The 21558-nt window shown below is 35.2% G+C and overlaps 1 protein-coding gene across 1 annotated transcript; it reads left to right on the top strand.

Annotated features, from left to right (window-relative positions):
- Positions 1-4122: 4122 nt before the first annotated feature.
- LOC128208930 (perlucin-like protein) lies at positions 4123-19587 on the top strand. The gene is made up of 5 exons (XM_052912653.1): positions 4123-4231; positions 4772-4860; positions 16237-16327; positions 17253-17481; positions 18900-19587. Exons 1-5 carry the CDS (start codon positions 4183-4185, stop codon positions 19018-19020), a joined length of 579 nt encoding a protein of 192 aa, XP_052768613.1. The 5' UTR covers positions 4123-4182; the 3' UTR covers positions 19021-19587.
- The last annotated feature ends 1971 nt before the right edge of the window (positions 19588-21558 follow it).

Raw genomic sequence — 21558 nt, 5'->3', positions numbered from 1 at the left:
CATCAGAGCAAGGGTACAGGTGGGATACAGCGCCCTGCTCACAAGAAATGAGCTTCGTCTGCTGTCACAAAAGACAAAACGAGCCAGACAAAAAGTTAGTCAATATAACGGTCTTGCCCACTTCAAACAAGAGATGCTGATACCCTTTTTTAAAGTGACACTCTTATTCAAAATCAATGCATACGCATGTATTACAAACCTAAATTTTGAGTGATAAACCTTCAACTACTTACTAAATAAAGCATTTATGGAAAATATTAATTTCTGATAACAAGATTATAACCATGTATTTCATAGCTGAAAACGCAAACATATTAAATGTTTGATGAATGCTAAAAGGTTAACAGTGATTTACTATCGTCACTTAGAGTAGATATACTGTGATTTCTGCACCTTTCTTTCATATTAAACTCGTTATTCTTCATAAGTACCATAGTTATTGACATTTATTTATCCATTTTGGTATATTTAAAGAATTGTTTTAATTGTGGTAAATCTTATTTGGGAGTAAGAGTGCATTTTTAATTTAAATAGTTTTCCACTGAACTCGTAACAAAACAAGCAATAAGATTCAAGAGAACTATGAAATTAATTGTGTAACACAAACAATAACACGTATACTTTACTTTTAATTATATTTTTATAAGAGAACTATGAAACACTCGGCGTCGAAAACGAAAATGCGTTGCAAAGACAAACCTTCTTAAAATATTGGTACACAGATGATCATGTTCCTTCACAAAAGGTTACTATTGATATGTTCTAGACATATTTGATGCAAAATACTACACTCATGTTCGCTATGTTTGTGTTTTAGGAAACCTTCCATGAAGCAACACACAGCAAGCATGTACCGCTCCACTACAAGAGCACCAGAGTCTGTACTGGACATATTTAGTTATTGGAATTGATTGGTGGTTGAGATGAGGAATGACTGACATGCACATATAATTACTGTTTGCGGCGAAATATCGTACTTTTAATGTGAACTTTATTAAGGTATTTCACCTCTACGATGTGTCCTTTTTTGTATGTTAATGAACTGAGTATTCGAGTTGGTTTATATGATATTGATTGAGTTTTACTACCATTGATCGTTGATATAAAAAAAACGTTACAAAACACTGGATACGTAATTCTGAAAAGTTTGAAACATGCTTCTCCTCCAAGGGTACTAAGATATGTAATATTGCAAATATAGGGTATAAATACCAATTCCTGACAGCAGATTTGGTACATGTAATCGAATTTTATTTGTATATTCATTCATTTTCCGTACAAAGAAATGGTATATGATAAAATCATTTTTTTTGTCAATCAAATCAAATATATTTTATAGAAATGCCCTCTTTGACTTTTGCGTACTTTTGTGTACCTTAATGCATCATGTATGAGGCGACCACGTCTCTAGATTTCAAATTTGATGGCTATCGCTAGTGTTTAAAAATCGGACTCTATTTGCTATCGATAATCGAATCGAATCATACCAAGTATTTCGATTTACTATCGGACAATAATAGAAAATTAATAATATCATTTAGGAATACATTCTTTATACATAATATAATCATGATCATTTAAATGGTTAAACCTGGAATGAGAACGTGTGATGATATAGTCATGCTTTTTGCAACAGTAAGTAAATACCCATAACCTTTTTCTGTCTTAAATAACTTAACGAAAAAACACAACAGCAAAACACATTGCAAAATGATCGACACCGCATTAAGTCAGTTATCTTAGCATTGTATCCATGTAAAAGCATTTTAAATATTTGTTAACCAGCTTAACATTCAATAACCTGTTATATTGAAGATTTCATTAAAATATCTTAATTTCATAAAACTTTCACAAAAAAGTAAATCTGTTAATAACAAGCGATACCAAAATAGGTTTCAAAGCAAGAATGCATCGAGCCGGGATCCCCGATATTTGCAGGTAAGACCGGACCCACTACACCATTGAGACAGATTATTGAGGTTTTATGAAATATATAAACAATTTAAACAATTTGTAATTTTGGGAGAGTTGGTAAGTTTTTAAGTAAAAGTGTTTACATTCACCGCATTTGTGTAAGAGAGTGACCTCCCAAGTTAAATGAAACGATCGAGAATTTACCGGAAAGAAAAATTGAATTTACTCTACTTTTACCGCATAAAAATACGTAGTTACCGGAAGTAACAGTAGGGACATCGATTTTGGACAACCACTATCGATTGTCGCCGACATAGCATTGTCAGCGAAGATTTATAGATTGTACTCGATAATCCTATCATCACTAGCTATCGCCTTTTGACAAATAGTTTGACTACGAAAAAACTACACTCTGCTGGTATGAAGATTAAATATGCAAAACACATTTGGTTTAACTTTTTAATTGTTCAAAGACAAACAAGCTATTACAACATTATATTAATCACTCTCGTTGGCACGATATTACGTGAGAGTGTGGTCCTGTGCTGTAGAGGAAACAGGAGTACCAGGAAAAAAATGCGTGTCCGTCTTGGTGACCACAAACGAAATTTGCATGTGCCCAGGCCGATAATCGAACCAGGGTATGGTACATGGTATGCAGTTTCCATACTCTGCCTTTTCATAGTTGAGGTGTCGTTGTCGTCGGCAAGATAAATGTTTAGCGTTAGTTATACTAAAATATTCATGATAAATATGCTCAAGATATACAAATGAATGTTGATAATTGGTACATGTATTGGAAACCCCATAACTCTAGCTTATGTAATTAGTATGCTATCGTTAGATTATCTTGATAATTTATAACTGAAGTAATAGGCGTAATACTATGTTCCACAAAGAGCTTTCCTTAGGGACTTATGTCATCTAATCCGGGTGCCTTATATCTTATCAAAGTTATCAATCAGTATCCTTACTTTGTATGTTGATACATATACGAGTATCTATTTAACCTAAAAAATGTAGTGACAAGTTTGTAATCAGGCGTAGAGTTCAATATTGTGTTTACGATTTTTCATAAAAAAACTTATTTGCTGTTGTTTTTGTTTCATATCAATAATATAAAATTCTGCTTTACTGTTTTTCCTAGGATGTATTATTTCATTTATCTAATTGCATATCAAGTCCGACTTTGAAAATATCTTAGCTGATTTATATTTTGAATTGCTAATTTACTATCGACGGAAAATAATGCAGCATCTGCAGTATAGAATGCGCCTTATATGGCTTTCGTTTTCCTTATTTTCAAATGCTATTTTAAATCTTAACTGGAATATTCTCAATAATCTATCTTGGTATTTGTTAGATACTCTAGTTTCGGTAAAAAATAATGTTTCTTATGGTTTTGATTATAAATAATCAAAGGAACAATACACAGTTACATATCAAGCGTCATTTACCGTTACTATACCAATCGTCTTCTTTTCTTTATATGAGAATTTATTGCTTCATGTACGTATTACTTTCAGAATTAATAAGACAAAGTATATCAACATTCAATAAATTTCTCTTTCTTACTTTTTGTTTCAGTCGACTATAAAATGCACTTTTTCAGTTAATGTCTTATTTTTATATATATATATTTTTTTATTATTTTTTTTTAATCCGACACATTCCTAAAAATGCATTGTGTTCGCCAACAATAATTACGAATGTGTTTTAATTAAGGATTTGTCGCAAATTCTTCGTGTGCTCATACTGTATGATCGCACCCAATTTTAATTCTATCATCTAGCATGTACACATTCAAGCGTTGCATTTCAGCGTTGACCTCCAGCAGGAATAAAACTTAGGACAGCACCTAAAATTGCCTTAAGATCTTAGACAAAAACCGTTGTCAGCGTTGTTTCAGCTAGTAAAAAGTGAAAAAAACACACCAATAACATGTCTATATCAAGCGTCATTTAAAACTAATTACATGTATTGTCACTTTTAAATAACTATTTATTATAACATACTAAATAATCTTAGTCGGTGAAGATTGATAAGAACCCGTAGTATTATTAGTTTGTACACAACATGTATAAGTTTGCATTTAATCTTTACATGCACACATGGCTACGTGTTTACAATGAACGGATCACGTGATCTGCTCTTTTTAAATTCTGACATTTCAGTAGACCCGTTCCAATGAAATGTCACGGACGAGGAGGAAGTCGGAGAAGATAGTCGTATCTTCTCTTTCATGTTTAGTGAACCTACTTTGGAAAAATGTTGCATAACTTCTTCGTTATTATCTTAGGAGTATTTATTGCTTCAGGTACGTAGACTTAATAAGACAATGTATATAAATATAAAAGGTCCTAATATTAATAATTTACAAAAAGAAAATGTTGCGCCAGAAGCAGGTTTCAACCTTGGTCCTTCGATCTGCAGGCGTGGACCATATCCACTAGACCACAGTAACAAACTGGATGGTGTTTCGTGAAGATAAACACGATTCGTAATTTTTGAGAGAAAAAAATGTAAAATCATTGTAATGAAATGTTTATGTTCTGTAGGTTACTTGAACAAACTTGACCACAGATCACCTTTTTTCGCTTTAAATCAGAAATTAATTAAAAGGGTTCAAAGCCTAATGCAATTTGTTATTAATTTCTTTATTCGTTATTATAATATTAAATATATAATTTTCTCTTTTGTTCTATTTTATATCAGTCGATATGAAAATGCAAAGTCATTCTTTTTCAGTTTAGTTTCATGATTATTTTGTCTATTCGACACTTTAATATACATGCCTTGTGAAGGGAGACCAACTTTTTAAAAACAAACAAACTTGCCTTTCACTTTTTCCTGAAAGGTGCGAGTGTATGTCCGGACGGTTACTGCCGCCACTCGGACGGCTGCTTCAGAACCGTTGGCCTTAACGTCACTTGGATTGACGCCAAGGTAATCAAGGGTAATTTCTTGAATATTTTATAGATATACAATGCACATACATTGTCGTTCATTCATACTTTTTCTGCAAATGTTAGTGGCTTTTCAGCTTGTCTGTTTTTTTAAAGAAATAAATTTAAGGTATTGTGCTCCTTTTGGACTGAAAGAAAAAGAGAGTAGGCACCCGCTTCCAGTGCTCATATATATTTCTATTGGTTAAATCAAAAAGGGATGTAGAGCTCTGGAGATAATTTCGATTTCCATTTACGTTCAGTCGTACTGTACCGTGCTTGGGGGCGTCCTTTTGTCTCCAACATCGAGTGCAAGTCAGGCAACGGCAGAGGGTGCTCTCAGGAGGTCGAAAGGTAGGCATCACATAATTTGGTATTTTGAGCTTCTTTAGAAAATGAATAAAACTGCATTAACTGTGGGAATGATTATGATAAAATACTGATGTAGATAAAAACAACGAGGCGTCACTATATACTTAGGCAATCAAGGTACACAATTCATGTAATGCCAAAGGACGATTTAGCTAACAAGAGCTTGTTTATGGCGTGAGACCACAGTTATTTTTACTATATGTTTCATATAGACACTAACCTGGCTTTTGACTTTATACACACCCCAATTGAAAAACAAGGACATGGCATCTCTAGAACAATTCAAGACACAAAATATAATCACAAGAAAACACCATGTTGACCATTGACCCGACTGTCAAAATTGAGTTCAAATACATAACCCCTCCGCCAGGGAGTCAATCGGCTACAAACAACTAATTTTCAGACTTCCACAAGCTATGATTTTTCCAATATTTACATTGAAAACTATCAATTTCAGCAATAGAGTGTCAAATTCAGTCAAGTTCTCTGCAAAACGAACATTTTTTGCTTCTTTTTCATTCAATTTTAATAAAATATTGATACTTGAACACAAGCACTCTTTGTTTCTGTATTCACATCCGGATCTTGGTCAACGGGGGGCAGATAACTGTGGTCTTGAGCCTTATCGTGGTATATAAATGAGTGCAATTCAGACATGCAAAAGCTACCATTCAAAAGGGCAATTCATAGTTTCGCGTTTATATGCTCTAAGATAGTTAACATTAAACATGGTATTCAACCAAACCCGGTTTTGAATACCAACTTCAGATATTAACACGTTTATCTTCGGTGCACAACAACTCGAACAAGAAGTTGTCAGATGGTGATATATCTTCTATAAGTGGTTAACTTCTTTAAACTAGCATATAATTCATTTTAGTTCAAGCGTTGCCTTTCAATGTATATTTTTTCCATGCATAGATGCGCTTCATTCCGGCAAGTACTGGCTTGACATAACCGATCTCCTGAATCCGAGTGAATGGAAAACAATGAGCGACAAGCAAGCGCTTGTTTACTACAACTGGGCTTCCAGCAGTCACGCAAATGAGGACAACACCAAGAATTGCGTCTACATGTCACTGGAAAATGACTTCAAATGGAAGATTGCATCATGTTCTGAGAAAATGAACTTTGTCTGCTTCCATGCAGGGTAAGAAATGTAAGTGATTAGCAATCAGTTACAATGGAGACACATTTTGTTTGTTTTAGCACTCCTTAGTCCCCATGCTCAGAGACAGGCAACAGATAACGAGATTTGTATATAAAAGGTTGGCGTGCTACTATGGAGACTTATTCATCCTTGTATTTGTATAAGTAATTAAAGGAAACGTTCAAATTGTCAACTCACATTGTTTTACTGGAAAATTTCAACTATATAAATATTATAGCTGAACTCAGATTGACCTCCTATAATTTAGATATATTGAAATTGGAAGACATTACAATATTCATAATCAAGATAGGAAATGCACCCCATGTATTTTAAACGATGTGTTTTAATTATATCCCAATATATTATATCAGAAATCCGAGTATGAAAGGTTTTATATCATAACTTAATTCAAATAATAAACCTCTGTTATTAGATGAGCTTTTGATACTAAAGTTTTAAAAATAAGAGACATGAATCTATAAAATCACCGCTAAAGATATCCTCACATACAGTACTGTTAAACTAGCTTTAGTTGTTCACGATATTGTACAACATTTTTGTAAATAACAAACTGCAAAATTATTCATTTTGTTCTTCATGAATGCAATATTTAATATGTATTTGTTTTTTTTTTGTGTGATTATTACAATAATTTTCATAATTTTTTCAAGTCGCCTCATACAAATGAAAAGGACTATCTTTCAATTTCATAAGTCTGAGGAAATCTACTTTAAAGGTTAAGACCACTTTTCTATATTTAGGATTGTTGGGATAAGAGTGAGGTTTGTGCACGTAAAGTGGTTTAAACCCCCAGTTAATTTACATTTTACTGACCGTTCCAAGGCGATACCTAACAATCCTTGATAAACAGACCTAGTTTTTTTTATATATAGTATGTATGCACTGTGCTGTTTGTGGAGCTTTGTGCTGTTCTTCCATGTTTGTGATTTTTTTGTTTTTGTGTTATGTCCTTGGCGTTTACCCAGTGCCATTAAACCGAGCGTTGTAAAAATACAACAGACGAGCGTTGGCGCTAATGTTTTAGTTAAGAAGTTAACCAGGGCGAAACATAGAAAATATTTCGAAAAAAATCTTTAAACTCATATTGTCAAAACCGTTATCCTTATACTGCTTCTGTTAAAAATCTAAATGATTATATATAGTTACGCAAATTTCATTTATTGTCATTTGTTGGAATTATTGGAATTATAAGTCAAGTCATGCTTTAGCTTCAAAATGCTTCATTCGCATGTATAATTTATATTTTCATTTTCACTGAACAGGTTACCCCCAACAGCCGAGAGTGTGTTCCTCGGAACCACGCGCGTGTACCGGAGAGAATCGGAAGCTGTGTATGAAACAACCACGAGGGAAGACCGAGGGGGATGGGGGTCGGGATGGGGTGGACATAACACGAGTCTTAGACAATACTGACCTCAATTGTTAAAGGAAATCTGTAATCTTGATTTTTTTTTATATTATAGCTGAATTCTTCATGTTTGTTACTACGTGAGTCTTTGTACACGTGTTGTTATTACTTAATTCGGAAAATATTTCCGTTTGTTCGGTATGAACTTTTGTTATTATATGTACTATATACGATATTCTTGTATTAATCTATATGTTTTTACCTTGGAAAAAGGTTATATAAAGCACAGTTCTCTATTATAATATGACCATAGGATGGTCGAGAATCACGACATGGTGCAAGTACTTGTTGGTGTAGACTACTTTCCGTGTGGGCTGTATGCAGGGCACTATATAAACGCATATAGCTCACGATGATATGTCCAACAAAGAGTCACGTTAACGACGAAGGACCCGTGCCTTGTTTCCGCATATAGTTAATTGGCGATCACCATCAGCAGCAGTAGCGCAGCAGCTGCAGCAGTTGGAGATTGAGATGGGATAAAAAGTGAAACGATACAAGCAGTGACACAAAAAATGATACGATATAGAATACACCTACAAACAATTACAATAGAGCTCGGATATAATGAGGGGCATTGTAAAGTGATATGCCATCCACAGTTGTTTGGTATTATGTTGATTATTGACAAATATTGTCGCCAAAAGGGAAGATATATAGAAATAAAGACTGGAACTATATGATACAATAGCATATTTGTGGATCGAAAACATAACAAAGGGAGAAAATATTATCCGTACACAATTTGCATTCATTCCACATCTGACAAACATATATCGCTCAATATTGCGAACATATTCACCAAATACGATCAAATTTACAAAAGGCAAGTAGCAATCATATCTTATTGATAAGCATAGTCAGATTAAAGTGCTCTAACTCTGTCTCAAACAAACCTGTTTATTCCAAAATGTGAAAAGGTGCCTGACATGTTTCTTCAATACAGTTTAATACGGAACAGACTTTACCGTATAAGCAGAAATACTCATCTTGATAATTATAATTTACAAAATCCATCTGTAGCAAGGTGCATATTTCAGTATTTTATCAATTTGTGTGTTTGGTATGGTTCTATATCGTATATTGTTTTGTATTGTTTGTGTATCGTCGTGTTTAGTGTAATGCTACGTGGTAATTGTCCTCTGTGCGTTACTGTCCGTCTATGTCCGTCAATGTCCGTCTATGTCCGAGTGCGTCAGAGCGTGAATACTGGTTATGCGAGTTTGTCTAAATTTATAGAGTGATTGATTGGTTCATAATGCCTTTTCCCCCTTTTCCCGCTTCATTGCACACGCCCTTATTTATATCATTCCGTTCTGAATCATCATCGACGCAAGTCAAGATTGCAATTGTAACAGTTGTGTAGTGTAACCGCATAGTTGCACGATTACCGCCCTTTGTTATAAATTAGCCATTTGCGCTTACAAAGTTAAATGTCTGGCGGTGTATTTCAAAGGTTAGTTTTACATTTTAGACTTATTTATTCCATACAACTATTTTATTAGCGACAATAATAATTAAAGAAATCATGTTAAGCATTATTAATTAACCGGGAGTTGTTTTCATAAAGAGTATAAGTAAAAATAAAGCTGTCTCCCTTCATGTTTTCGCAAAGTGGAATATACCCATTTTACCCATCTTAATAATGAACTCGTCCGCCCGGTGAGTATATAAGTGCGTCGCTCAGCTGAAAGTTTCATTCTGTGTTTGACCGCCGTCGAGGTAACTTCAAACAGTAAACCGGAAATAGTCTTTTGAAGGCAAATAATTAGAGTCTTGACCTTCTGGTTGTTTATTATTGAACACAGAGCATTGCGATCTGTGGGATAAAAAAAAAACACACCAGGAACTTGACTTCTATAGGGTTATCTAGCGTTCCAGTTCAAGTAGCCAGATACATAGAGCATTGCGATCTAGTCTGGTGAACGGAGCTGGTGGCTAGAAACTCTAATAAGCCTCATACCTGACAACTGCGTTGGCCACAGAGCATTGCGATCTGCGCGCCGACAAAGGTTAAGGTATTTTGCATCGCCAATAAACAAGCTCCCGTAAGAGAAAGCCATTCATCATTAAAGTGACTGAACTTTATATAAACCAATGCATAATCTTTGAACTCTGATTATTTGGTTGATTATGTTTTAACTCACCAATCATTTTTCGAATCATTTGTTTTAATCATAAGGCAAAGTAGCCTGAGGAAAATTTATATAAGAGCGATCCATATAGGCTCTACGACACCGATTGAACATACAGCCGGCACGTTACAAAATTTGGCTCCCAACGTGGGGCTACATTAAATATGGATCGAACGTCATCACAGCCAGACCTATATGAAGAGTTAGAGATGATGGCCAGAGAAATCGAACATTTAAAGCGGGAGGTGCACATTCTACAACTAGAGAAAGAAATAGCGATGGCACAACGAGACTTGGATTTATCCAGTAGCAGACTTGTGACTTCCACGCCTAAGCCAGGGGTTCACACGCGATGTGATGTAGGCATACAAACACCTGCTAGGACCGATTTTGTCACGGAGAGGCGACGGTTAAAAAGTGAGCCTGGGACCGATGAAGCTGGGATCGGTACTGTTTGTGGTGGTCTGAAACCACAAGCAATTGAGACTTGTCAGAGCCAGACAAGTAAGCCATTAAGGGCTGGAGGCTCAGCAGGTAGTGACAAACGTACCGTAATGAAGCCGGCTACGTTTGATGGAAATGGTGCCTGGACTGATTATAAGGCACATTTTGAAGCTTGTGCTATGTTAAATGACTGGGATGATACCCAAAAGGGTCTTTATTTGTCAGTGTCATTGCGAGGACAGGCACAAGGTGTTTATGGCAATTTGGCCACGAAAACAACTAATTACACGGATTTAGTTCAAGCCCTTGAGGAGAGGTTCGCTCCTCCGAACCAGACTGAACTATATAGAGTTCAGTTGAGAGACAGGCGACAGAGAGCTACAGAGTCGATTACTGAGTTAGGGCAAGATATTCGTCGCCTGACCAACCTTGCATATCCAAGCGCACCTGTAGATGTGCGCGAGACATTGGCAAAAGAGCAGTTTGTGGATGCTCTGGTGAATTCGGATATGCGATTGAAGATTAAACAGGCTAGGCCTGTGAATTTGAATGACGCAGTACGTCATGCTGTAGAGCTTGAGGCTTTCTACAGGGCTGAAAAAAAGGGCCAGGGTGTTGTTAGCCTAGCCGCAAACGAAAGTTCACAAAATACTTCCGATGTAAAGGAACTTATGAAGAAAATGCAGGAAATGCAATGCACTATTGATAAGTTATCAAAAGAAAGGCATTCACCACCACAGCCTCAGACGAATAACGGCTATAGAGGAAACAACCAGTACCAAAACCGGGGTCCTAACAGGAACAATGAAAGAAGATGTTTTGAATGTGGGTCAAAGTACCATTTGAGAAGGAATTGTTCCAAACTAAAAGCTTCTCAATCCCATGCGAATACGGGTGAGCGTACATGTAACAGAAAAGAGCCTTTATGGACTAAAGATTATGTTCTGTCGATATTCAGTTGGACAACGGCGAAAACTAAGACAACTGAGAAAAGGGATAAGGACATGGGATGGATAAAAAGGGCCGGAAGAACCTGTGAGAGTTGTACAAAAGTGTTCAAGAGAAGAGCATACATGCTAAAACACGTGCGAAAAGTACATCGTGGGAAGGATAGTGAAGTTCAATGGGAAACAGATCGGTCGCTAGAAAGTAAACCAAATGTGTTCATGGAGGACGAAAAAGAGCCAAAGAGCACACTGGAAGAGACAGCAGTCGGTATTGAGAAGCAGAAAGCAAGTGTGCCTACAGCGGAAAATAGTAAGGGCATTGAAATGGTGAAGTTTGTAGCGAAGAAAGGGAAGTCGAACATTCAGAAGATAGAGAAGACCAACGTTATCTTCAAGGGCAGAATCTTCGGGAAACAAACGTTCCAGCCAGTGTTTGCTTCCAAGAGGAAGTGCAACGACGTACCTGCCAACTCTACGCTAAAGAAGTTCTGTTTTCAGCCGAGAACGTCTGTGACTGAATTACAGACAGATCTGGTAATGATCAAGAAAGAATCAAGGGATCAGGAGATGCAGACGGAAAATGATGAGCCAGACGAACACATATATCAGAATAAGCAATTTGTTTGCAAATATTGTGGCATGCAGTATCGGGACTACGTCATGTATTGCGCTCATGCTGGTTGTCACAATATAAATACACCTTTGAGATGCAACATTTGTGGGCAGGATCAGAAGGACAGTCAGTCATTCTATGTTCATTTGACTTGGGGACACAAGTAGAAACTGAACCAGAATAACATTTGTTTAAATGAGATAGTTAAGTTGTGAAAATGTTTGTATCTTTTGAGTGTTGAAATTACTGTGAATTTGTGGCATTAACATTTACGAAACATTTTTTTAAGAAATTGTTGAACTTTATTGGCATTTTTGAAATTGCATATTGTATTGTGTTGTTTGTGGTTACAAACTTGTTTTATTAAAAATTGCATTTTTGGTCATTTTTTTATAAGTCATGCAGGGACGCATGAACTCGGAGGCGTGGGTAATGTAGTGTAACCGCATAGTTGCACGATTACCGCCCTTTGTTATAAATTAGCCATTTGCGCTTACAAAGTTAAATGTCTGGCGGTGTATTTCAAAGGTTAGTTTTACATTTTAGACTTATTTATTCCATACAACTATTTTATTAGCGACAATAATAATTAAAGAAATCATGTTAAGCATTATTAATTAACCGGGAGTTGTTTTCATAAAGAGTATAAGTAAAAATAAAGCTGTCTCCCTTCATGTTTTCGCAAAGTGGAATATACCCATTTTACCCATCTTAATAATGAACTCGTCCGCCCGGTGAGTATATAAGTGCGTCGCTTAGCTAAAAGATTCATTCTGTGTTTGACCGCCGTCGAGGTAACTTCAAACAGTAAACCGGAAATAGTCTTTTGAAGGCAAATAATTAGAGTCTTGACCTTCTGGTTGTTTATTATTGAACACAGAGCATTGCGATCTGTGGGATAAAAAAAACACACCAGGAACTTGACTTCTATAGGGTTATCTAGCGTTCCAGTTCAAGTAGCCAGATACATAGAGCATTGCGATCTAGTCTGGTGAACGGAGCTGGTGGCTAGAAACTCTAATAAGCCTCATACCTGACAACTGCGTTGGCCACAGAGCATTGCGATCTGCGCGCCGACAAAGGTTAAGGTATTTTGCATCGCCAATAAACAAGCTCCCGTAAGAGAAAGCCATTCATCATTAAAGTGACTGAACTTTATATAAACCAATGCATAATCTTTGAACTCTGATTATTTGGTTGATTATGTTTTAACTCACCAATCATTTTTCGAATCATTTGTTTTAATCATAAGGCAAAGTAGCCTGAGGAAAATTTATATAAGAGCGATCCATATAGGCTCTACGACACCGATTGAACATACAGCCGGCACGTTACAGTTGTTACTATTTATTTAATATTCGCTCTTATCTTTGAGCTGAAATATTCTTTCATATATAATTATTATTTAGACGTGCCTGGTAAGTTTATTACTCATAGTTCTTAGAATGTTTTATGTATTTAACCGCGAAGTCACCCTTGATATATTTACCGATCACTGTCCATTGTCTTTGTATTTTGTGTTATTAATAATATGATTATGTTAGCATATTCTTTTTATATGTTTTATTATATGTTTTAGGTTTCATTCGACAACGTAAATAAATATTCGAACTCCGAAGTTGAGTGGTTTCGTCTTTGCAAACCCACACTACACATCTTTGATTCAATAATTCATTATCAGATTGTTCCATTCATAATTCAGATCACTTGGATATGAGAGTGTTATAATCAGTTTCAGAACATATTTACGAACAGTATAAAGACTAGGAAGGCAGCATTTTAAAATTTAGATAGACAAATAATAGATAATGTTAGTTTTGCTTTACCTAACCCATTAAGTCGGCATAAGCCCGATATCAAGGTTTTTAAGGTTTATTATTATAAGCATAAAAGTTGTAAAATAAAAAATATTAACAAATACCATGGCACAAATAACAAATCCACTTCATAGCACATGTTTTAAGGTCAAAACAAAACATCAAATAATATGTTAGTTTATACAACTATTTACTATTAAATCTAAATTGCACAAAGCATAAAAAAGAAAAAGAATTTGTAAAAGCCTAAGTGCAATGAATTATAAAAAAAAAACTTATAAATACGATAACACGCATATGACATGTCAATCGTCTTTTGAAATTACTGATTTTAACCGTTTAATTACCAATGTGTTAACATACTGAATCAACGCAGATGCTGGAAATTGATAAGATGCTAGAGTGTATAATGTTGTATATATGAATGTATAAGTCTGCGTTTTATCACGCACACATATCTACATATGTTAATAAGGAACGGGTCACGTGACTCATTTTTTTCTAACATTTCAGTTGAACCGTTCCTCTCAGTAAAATATCACTGACGAGGAGGAACTCGGCGAAGCTTGCTATGACTTCTCTTTCATGTTAAGTGAATCTATATGTGTTTTTTTTATTTGCTTGCAAATCAGACAAAAGGAAAATGTTGCATCGCTTCTTTTTTATTTTCTTAGGACTATTTATTGGTTCAGGTACGTAAAATTGATAAGACAAATGCATATCAATATAAAAACTCCATTGCTGCAATAAAGATATAATGAAATATAAAATATATCTAAAAAAACCATATCAATGTTACATTGGATTAATGTGAAAATTTCACTTATTTTTTGTTTTTAAATAGTAATTTTAAAAATGATGCGCAAGCAGCAGGGATCAAACCTTGGTAGTTTCGATCTGCATGCGGGTACCATATCCACTAGCCAATAGTAACAGATGACTGATAAATGAATGAAGTTTTATGAGCCACCTAAATATGATTCTTAATTTTAGAAAAAAATGTAAAAAGCATCGAACTAGTTATGAAATGTTTATGATCTATAGGTTACTTGAACAAACGTCTGACCAAAGTTCTCCTTGATGTCGACCTGTTTCGCTATAAAAGATCAGAAAGTTAAAGATGCACTCTTATTCCCACGTAAGATTTACCACAATTAAAACTTTTGTTTAAATATTCCAAAAAGGATGAATAAATGTGGAAAACAATGATTCTTATGAAGGATACCGAGTTTAATATGAAAGAAATGAGCATAAAGCACGGCATTTCTACGTTATGGCACTATTATAGTGGATCGCAGTAAATACTTTAGCTTTCACCAATCATTTAATATTTTTCACAGTGATTTGGTTGGAATGAGCTGCACTTTAACAAAGTCAGAAAATCTCGAAATGCCTAAATAGAGGATTTTCTGACTTGTTAAGGTGCAGCAATTCATAGTTATTTTATGATATATAGTTGGTAGGAGTGACCCCTTTGATGAATTTTACGTTTAATGTCACTAAATTTTGTAAAGGTCAAATGACACCAAAGCAGGAGCTCATTCCCACCAAATCACTGTGATATTTTTGCGTTATTAGCAATTAAATACACGGTTACAATCTTGTTATCAGTAATTAATATTTTCCATAAATGCATTATTTAGTAAGCAGATAAAGGTTTATCACTCAAAATGTATGTTTGTTATACTTGTGTTATGTATTGATTTTGAATAAGAATGTCACTTTAATAAAAAGTGTTCAAAGCCTAATGCAATTTGTAATTTATTTCTCTATTCGTAAATATAAACAAATACAGGTGTCAAAATACAGTCTTTGCCTTTAAATGCATTTTCTCTTTTGTTCTGTTTTATATCAGTCGATATCAAAATGCAAAGTCATTCTTTATTCGGTTTATTTCTTATGTTTCTATTTTTTCTCGCTGACAGCATTGTGAAGGTATATCAACATTATTTTAATGCATGTCTTTAACTGTTTTCCCACCAGGTGAGAGCGTATGTCCGGACGGTTACTGCCGCCACTCGTTCGGCTGCTTCAGAACCGTTGGCCTTAACGTCACTTGGATTGACTCCAAGGTAACGTGAAAAATGTCATTTTATGAATATTTCATAGACGTTCTTCAAAGTACATACAATGTCATGTATGCATTTCTTTCGTAGAAAACTTAGTAGCTTTACAGCTTGTTATTTGTACAGACACAACAACGAGAAATTGTGATAGCGTTGGTATCGTCTGCGTCGTCGGCGTCGTGCCAATACTTTAACCATCGCCATAACTAAATTGTGTTCGAAAATATTTACCTGAAACTTAATACATATATTGCAAGATGCATTGCGCGCATATGTAGCAAGGCCCGCAACTCTGGTTCTAAATACTGTGTGTCTCTTTTCAACAGAAAGAAAAATATTGGTTGAACATTACACGTTATAGAGCTTTGCGGATAATTCCGATTTCTTTTTACGTTCAGTCGTACTGCACCGTGCTAGGGGGCGTTCTTTTGTCTCCAACATCGAGTGCAAGTCAGGCAACGGCAGAGGGCGCTCTCAGGAGGTCAAAAGGTAAGCACCACGATGTTTGGTTATGTGAGACTCGAAAGAATTAAAATGGTAAACATACCTACATAACAACAACATACCTATATAACAACAACATACCTATATAACAACAACAACGAGGACGTCTTTAAATACACTGCGCATGTCCATCCCACGACTATTTGTTTAAACCAGATATGAGCTATGTCGAAAATCTTTCAACAGCCTAGGTGGCATTTTATAGTTGTACGTATTATGTCTGCTCTTAAACAAATGACATTAAACATGGTAGTATTCCATACTCACCTTTAAATATCAACACGTTTATTTCACTGGCATCTGGCTCCTTGTATGTGTCTAAAATGTTGATTAATATCAGTTTATAGTATAGTTTGATATCAGTCATGGAAAGACAGACAGGCAAGAAGCTTCGGGCTTATGTAGACCTGGTTTTGGACTTTCAACATCATGGGACTTTACTTGTTACACGTCTTTTAATGTAATCATATAAAAAAATTGGCAGGTGGTAAATGTACCAGACCCTATTTTATCCAATACGCTGTTAGTGTTTTTTGTCCCATAAATGAACTCAGGTTGTGAGAGTTCAAATATAATACGAAATAAACAATACATCTGAAAATAGTCTATGCCTTAGATACATATAAATAAGATACTGATCTAAATATGTAATGCGTTAAGAAAAGACAAGTGATAAAATTAAGAAATAGAAATTACGGTTCAGTTCACCTTTAACCGACATTTTAGGAAAATGCAAATAGTAAAATGCCTGTGGTTTATCTCAGATGCACAAAAACTCGTACACGGAGTTGTCAGTAGGCTCACGAGAGTTTATCAATAACTATTTGACATCTTTATACTAGCATGTAATTCAATAAAGTTCAAGCTTTTCATTTGAATATACATGTATATCAATATTTTCGATGCGCAGATGCGATTCATCCTGGCAAGTACTGGCTTGACATCACCGACCTCCTGAATCCGAGTGAATGGAAAACAATGAGCGACACACAAGCGCTTGTTTACAACAACTGGGCTTCCAGCAGCCACACAAATGAGGACAACACCAAGAACTGCGTCTACATGTCGCTGGAAAATGACTTCAAATGGGCGATTGCATCATGTTCTGAGAAAATGAACTTTGTCTGCTTCCATGCAGGGTAAGAAATGTAAGTACTCGAACATGCAACTAAGAAAAGGGATTATAGCAGTTTTGAAATAAATTTAATGCATTCGTTAAATTCAGACATTACCTGGAGCATCGAAAATCATTCCTTATTTGCGAAAACGTATTCAGTGTGTGTATATCACGTGATAACTAACGTCATTTCTTTCATGCTTTTCGATGAAATATGGAGTTTTATCAGTGAATAAAAACAGTGAAAATATCGATTTGATTTTTTTACCCCACCCACGCCTCAAAATTTGTCAACAAACTAGCGCGGTCCTGATCATTACCTGAAAATCGACCTCTCTTCAAGCAAAACAGACTGGTCTCTGACAATAAGATGGCTGAATATCCATGTATCATGAAACACACTCTGAAACTAAGAAAATGTTTTATATCCAATGATTGTCCGCAATTGATTTGCCAACACATTCGACCTTTCAAATTTCCGTTCAATAAATGACGGCGTAGTAATTTGGTTATGTATTCATACCTTGCTTAAAATAAAACTGTTTTCGTTATATTTGGAACATGGATGCAATTATGAAACTTCATCGATCACTGTTCATAAAATCATTGCGCTATAAAACGAGCGAATAATAAACTATAAAACAGAATATCAGAGAACAACAAACCGGAAATAGAAAAATTGACGGCTATAATTTTGCATGAGGGGCGCCCCACGGTTAGAGGCGAAAATAACACCCTTTTCAAAAAGAGGGTCATTAAGAAAATAAATTAAAATTTTATAAAAATAGGAAAATAAGCATAAAATAAACAGAACATTTGTTTATTTCAGTGTAAGATCGTATTTTATTCCACTCGTGATCATAGAAAAACTATATTTTCAAAAATATGTTTTTCTATGACACTCGTGAAATAAAATACGATCTTACACTGAAATAAACAAATACCCTCTATATAAGCTACGTCGGAATGCAACATGAAGACTTAAATCAAAGATATTTTTTTTCTTTTACTACACCATTTTAAATGAAACAAAGGGCAGTCTATGCCGCTTAAAGAGCCCCGCCTTCTGTTATTACCGAAGTTTGATAAGGTGATTAGTTTAATCAAACACTTAGACAAACCTGTTTCCAAAAAAATGTTTTGAAAGCGTCAGGCGGCCGTATTGTGAAAATGTTTGTCGAAGTGTTTTAAGAAACTAAACGCTCAATCAAACTCTGGTAAAAGACCGAAGGCGGGGTTCCGTAAGCGGCATCGACTGCGCTATGTTTCATTCAAAATGGTGAAGAAATAGTGAAGTTATCTTTCTTTAAAGTCTTCATTCGAAGAAAAATATTGTCTTCCGACGTAGCCTTTAAGACGCAATTTATCACGTGGTATACACACACTGGTTTTAGCGCACAAAATAATTTAAAAAATACACACACAAACACAATTTTTCAGGCTACCCCCGACTACCGAGAGGGTGTTTGTCCGCAGCACTCGCGTCTACAGGAATAACCGAAGGAAATGGGAATCTGTATATGAAACCAAGGTGTTAGACGATAGTGACGTAGACTGCTGAACATAATATTCCATTTATGAACTTCTTTTTTTCATTCATTCTTATAAGTGTGTAATATCTAGAGTTCGCCTTAATTCGATGTTGTTTGCTATGTTGTCATTGTTTTCGCATACGCTCTTTAAAATCTGTTTTGTGTTGGTTATTTTCGTTGTTGTTGATGTTAACCAGCTTTTCAACGAACATGGGTTATAATAATGAGGATTTCGTTTTGGGACGACTGTCAAACTGGTGTTTATTTCCGCTCAATAACTATAGGAATCATCATCATGTAGACGTACTTTGTGGTGACATATTTAGTGTTTATGGGGTCAATGCCAACTGCTAAAAATCGAGCAATCGGTTTTCGCTATGATGTAATGTATGGTGATGCACTTTTTTTTAACAAGCTCATGCGACTTACTTTGTGTGAATGTGTTTGTTTTTAGGGCCATGGTTCATGGCTGACACTAAAATATACTGAGAACAAACGGCTTCCTCGCTACCTTCAGTGTATACTTTTGAACGCGGTGTGTTGCATGTACATATTTCCCTTTAGATTAAATTTGGATCTGTGGGAACAAGGTCAAAATCGCTGTAACTATTATAATAAAGGTTTCCGCTCAATAACTTCAGTGTTGAATGATGAATGATGATTGCCGTTTGTATGGCGCAAGATTACGTGACACATTTGCTTCAGACGGGCATGTTTAACAAAAATCCACAGATGGACAGATTCATTCAAGGAACGACGTCGACGTAGCGGAACCACAAACAGATGCATATATTTTAGGATCTCAGACAACATTGTTACGCACTAGAAAACTCTCACATGGCTCTGACGTCATTTACGTCCGCGGACGTCACGAAAAGTAATTCCGTTGAAGTAGACTGGTACCTTGCGATGTACTTTTTTGAGAGAAAAAAAGAATGAGGGTACCAGTCTAGTATGGGGCTTGATCGAGCCGTAACATAGCTCGTTGATTTCAGTATTTAGAATCCCATAAGTAAAACACCACCAACTACTGAATCTGGTGAAACTAACAATCAGGTTTTATTTATTAAAATACACACATTTTTAAACTCAAAATTTGACATTAAATGTTTATTATTATTGTTTGATGTAATTGCGAGCCGCTGCAAGGGGAAAATTGACTGTGTCTACATTTTCAGCTCATAAACCTTTTACTCACCACGTATTAAATATAGTGGTAGTAGGTCATACTTTAAAAAGATCGAAACTGATATTAATTCAGTTAATTGTTAATTTTCATGTTATGAAATTGCTTCAGTTTTTCACAATTCGTTTCCTACTAAATTACTATTTATAAGGACCACAACTTATTCATTGTCACCACAACGTTCAGAAAATCGAGCATAGTGCAGCAAGTATAACAAATAAAGTTCTAAAATTTGTAACGCGGCAACCTTTTGTCAGTAAAAAAGCCACACACATGTAAAGAAAATTCGTAAACCTATTAAGGTATGTGAACAATTCTCACGAAAATCCAGATGTTTACGTTGTCAACACTAACGTCTAAAAAGTTATGCAAGTTCTAGACGATTTATCATCAGATATTAAATTTTATTCAGAACTTTTACCTTTTAGAACAACTCATGGCCGTTTACATCCATATTCCACTCATTGGCATTATAACGGAAGACGCGTTGGAGCATTTTCAACACATAACAAAATGTTATGGCTCCAATGATTACCCGCCGTGGTATATTGAATGCCAATTTTGGCCAAAAATCAAGGTAGCTGATCGTCGGTGTTTCGTTTATAACGTACGGTTTTGGTATGAACATAAAATGTGTAAGTTCCAAACAGCATCTTTTGAACCGCATCGCGCGATTTAGGGCCCTCTGACATACATTTGCATTTATTAATAAATTGGGTATTCAAAAAATGATATTTTAGGAAGTAATACTAGAAACTGCATGGTGATATCACTAATATTGCGTAAGAACGTGTTTACAAGGGAGACCATGTATTGCGCATTTTGAATATTACATTTGACGTAACGCACATGACGTCATTACGAAATGGTCCATTATTAAAATTACGTGCAGCATTGACGTATCCATATTACAACTAGCTTGTAATGTTAGTTGTTTTCCTAACACGGAATTTGTATGGATTTAATAAAGAAAAATTGATGATTCATTTTTGTATTTTAATCTATTTAAACACTGACATACAGTAGTCTATGAATTCAGTCGAAATATATCGGGACGAAATCCATGATTGCAATGGAAACATGAGTGAACCTATAGACATAAATCGTCGAGAAAATGACGCACAAGTGACAATCCTAAACAGAAATATGTATGGAAGAAAATTAGATAGATATAAAAAAATAAAAAATAAACATTTTTATAAATTATTAGTATATGTCCGAACGTGCAGTTTATCATCACGGTAATTTATTTTAGGACTTTTTGTCGGTTGTAAGCATAAAGTTCTATGAAGGCGGCACATTTTATTAAAAAACCAAATACTTATAAACTGAATCATTTGTTTGTAATCTGCAAAATGTTACACACGTTTCCTTTAGAAAG

The sequence above is a fragment of the Mya arenaria genome, chromosome 11, assembly GCF_026914265.1.
Source record: "Mya arenaria isolate MELC-2E11 chromosome 11, ASM2691426v1".
In the NCBI taxonomy this organism is placed as follows: Eukaryota; Metazoa; Mollusca; class Bivalvia; order Myida; family Myidae; genus Mya; species Mya arenaria.
This window is presented reverse-complemented; position numbering and strand designations above follow the sequence as displayed.

Coding starts and splice junctions, on each gene's coding strand:
- LOC128208930 (XM_052912653.1), top strand. CDS start 4,183: ATGTTGCATAACTTCTTCGTTATTATCTTAGGAGTATTTATTGCTTCA. Junction 4,232..4,771: donor AGGAGTATTTATTGCTTCAG/GTACGTAGACTT, acceptor TTTTCCTGAAAG/GTGCGAGTGTATGTCCGGAC. Junction 16,328..17,252: donor CGCTCTCAGGAGGTCAAAAG/GTAAGCACCACG, acceptor TTCGATGCGCAG/ATGCGATTCATCCTGGCAAG.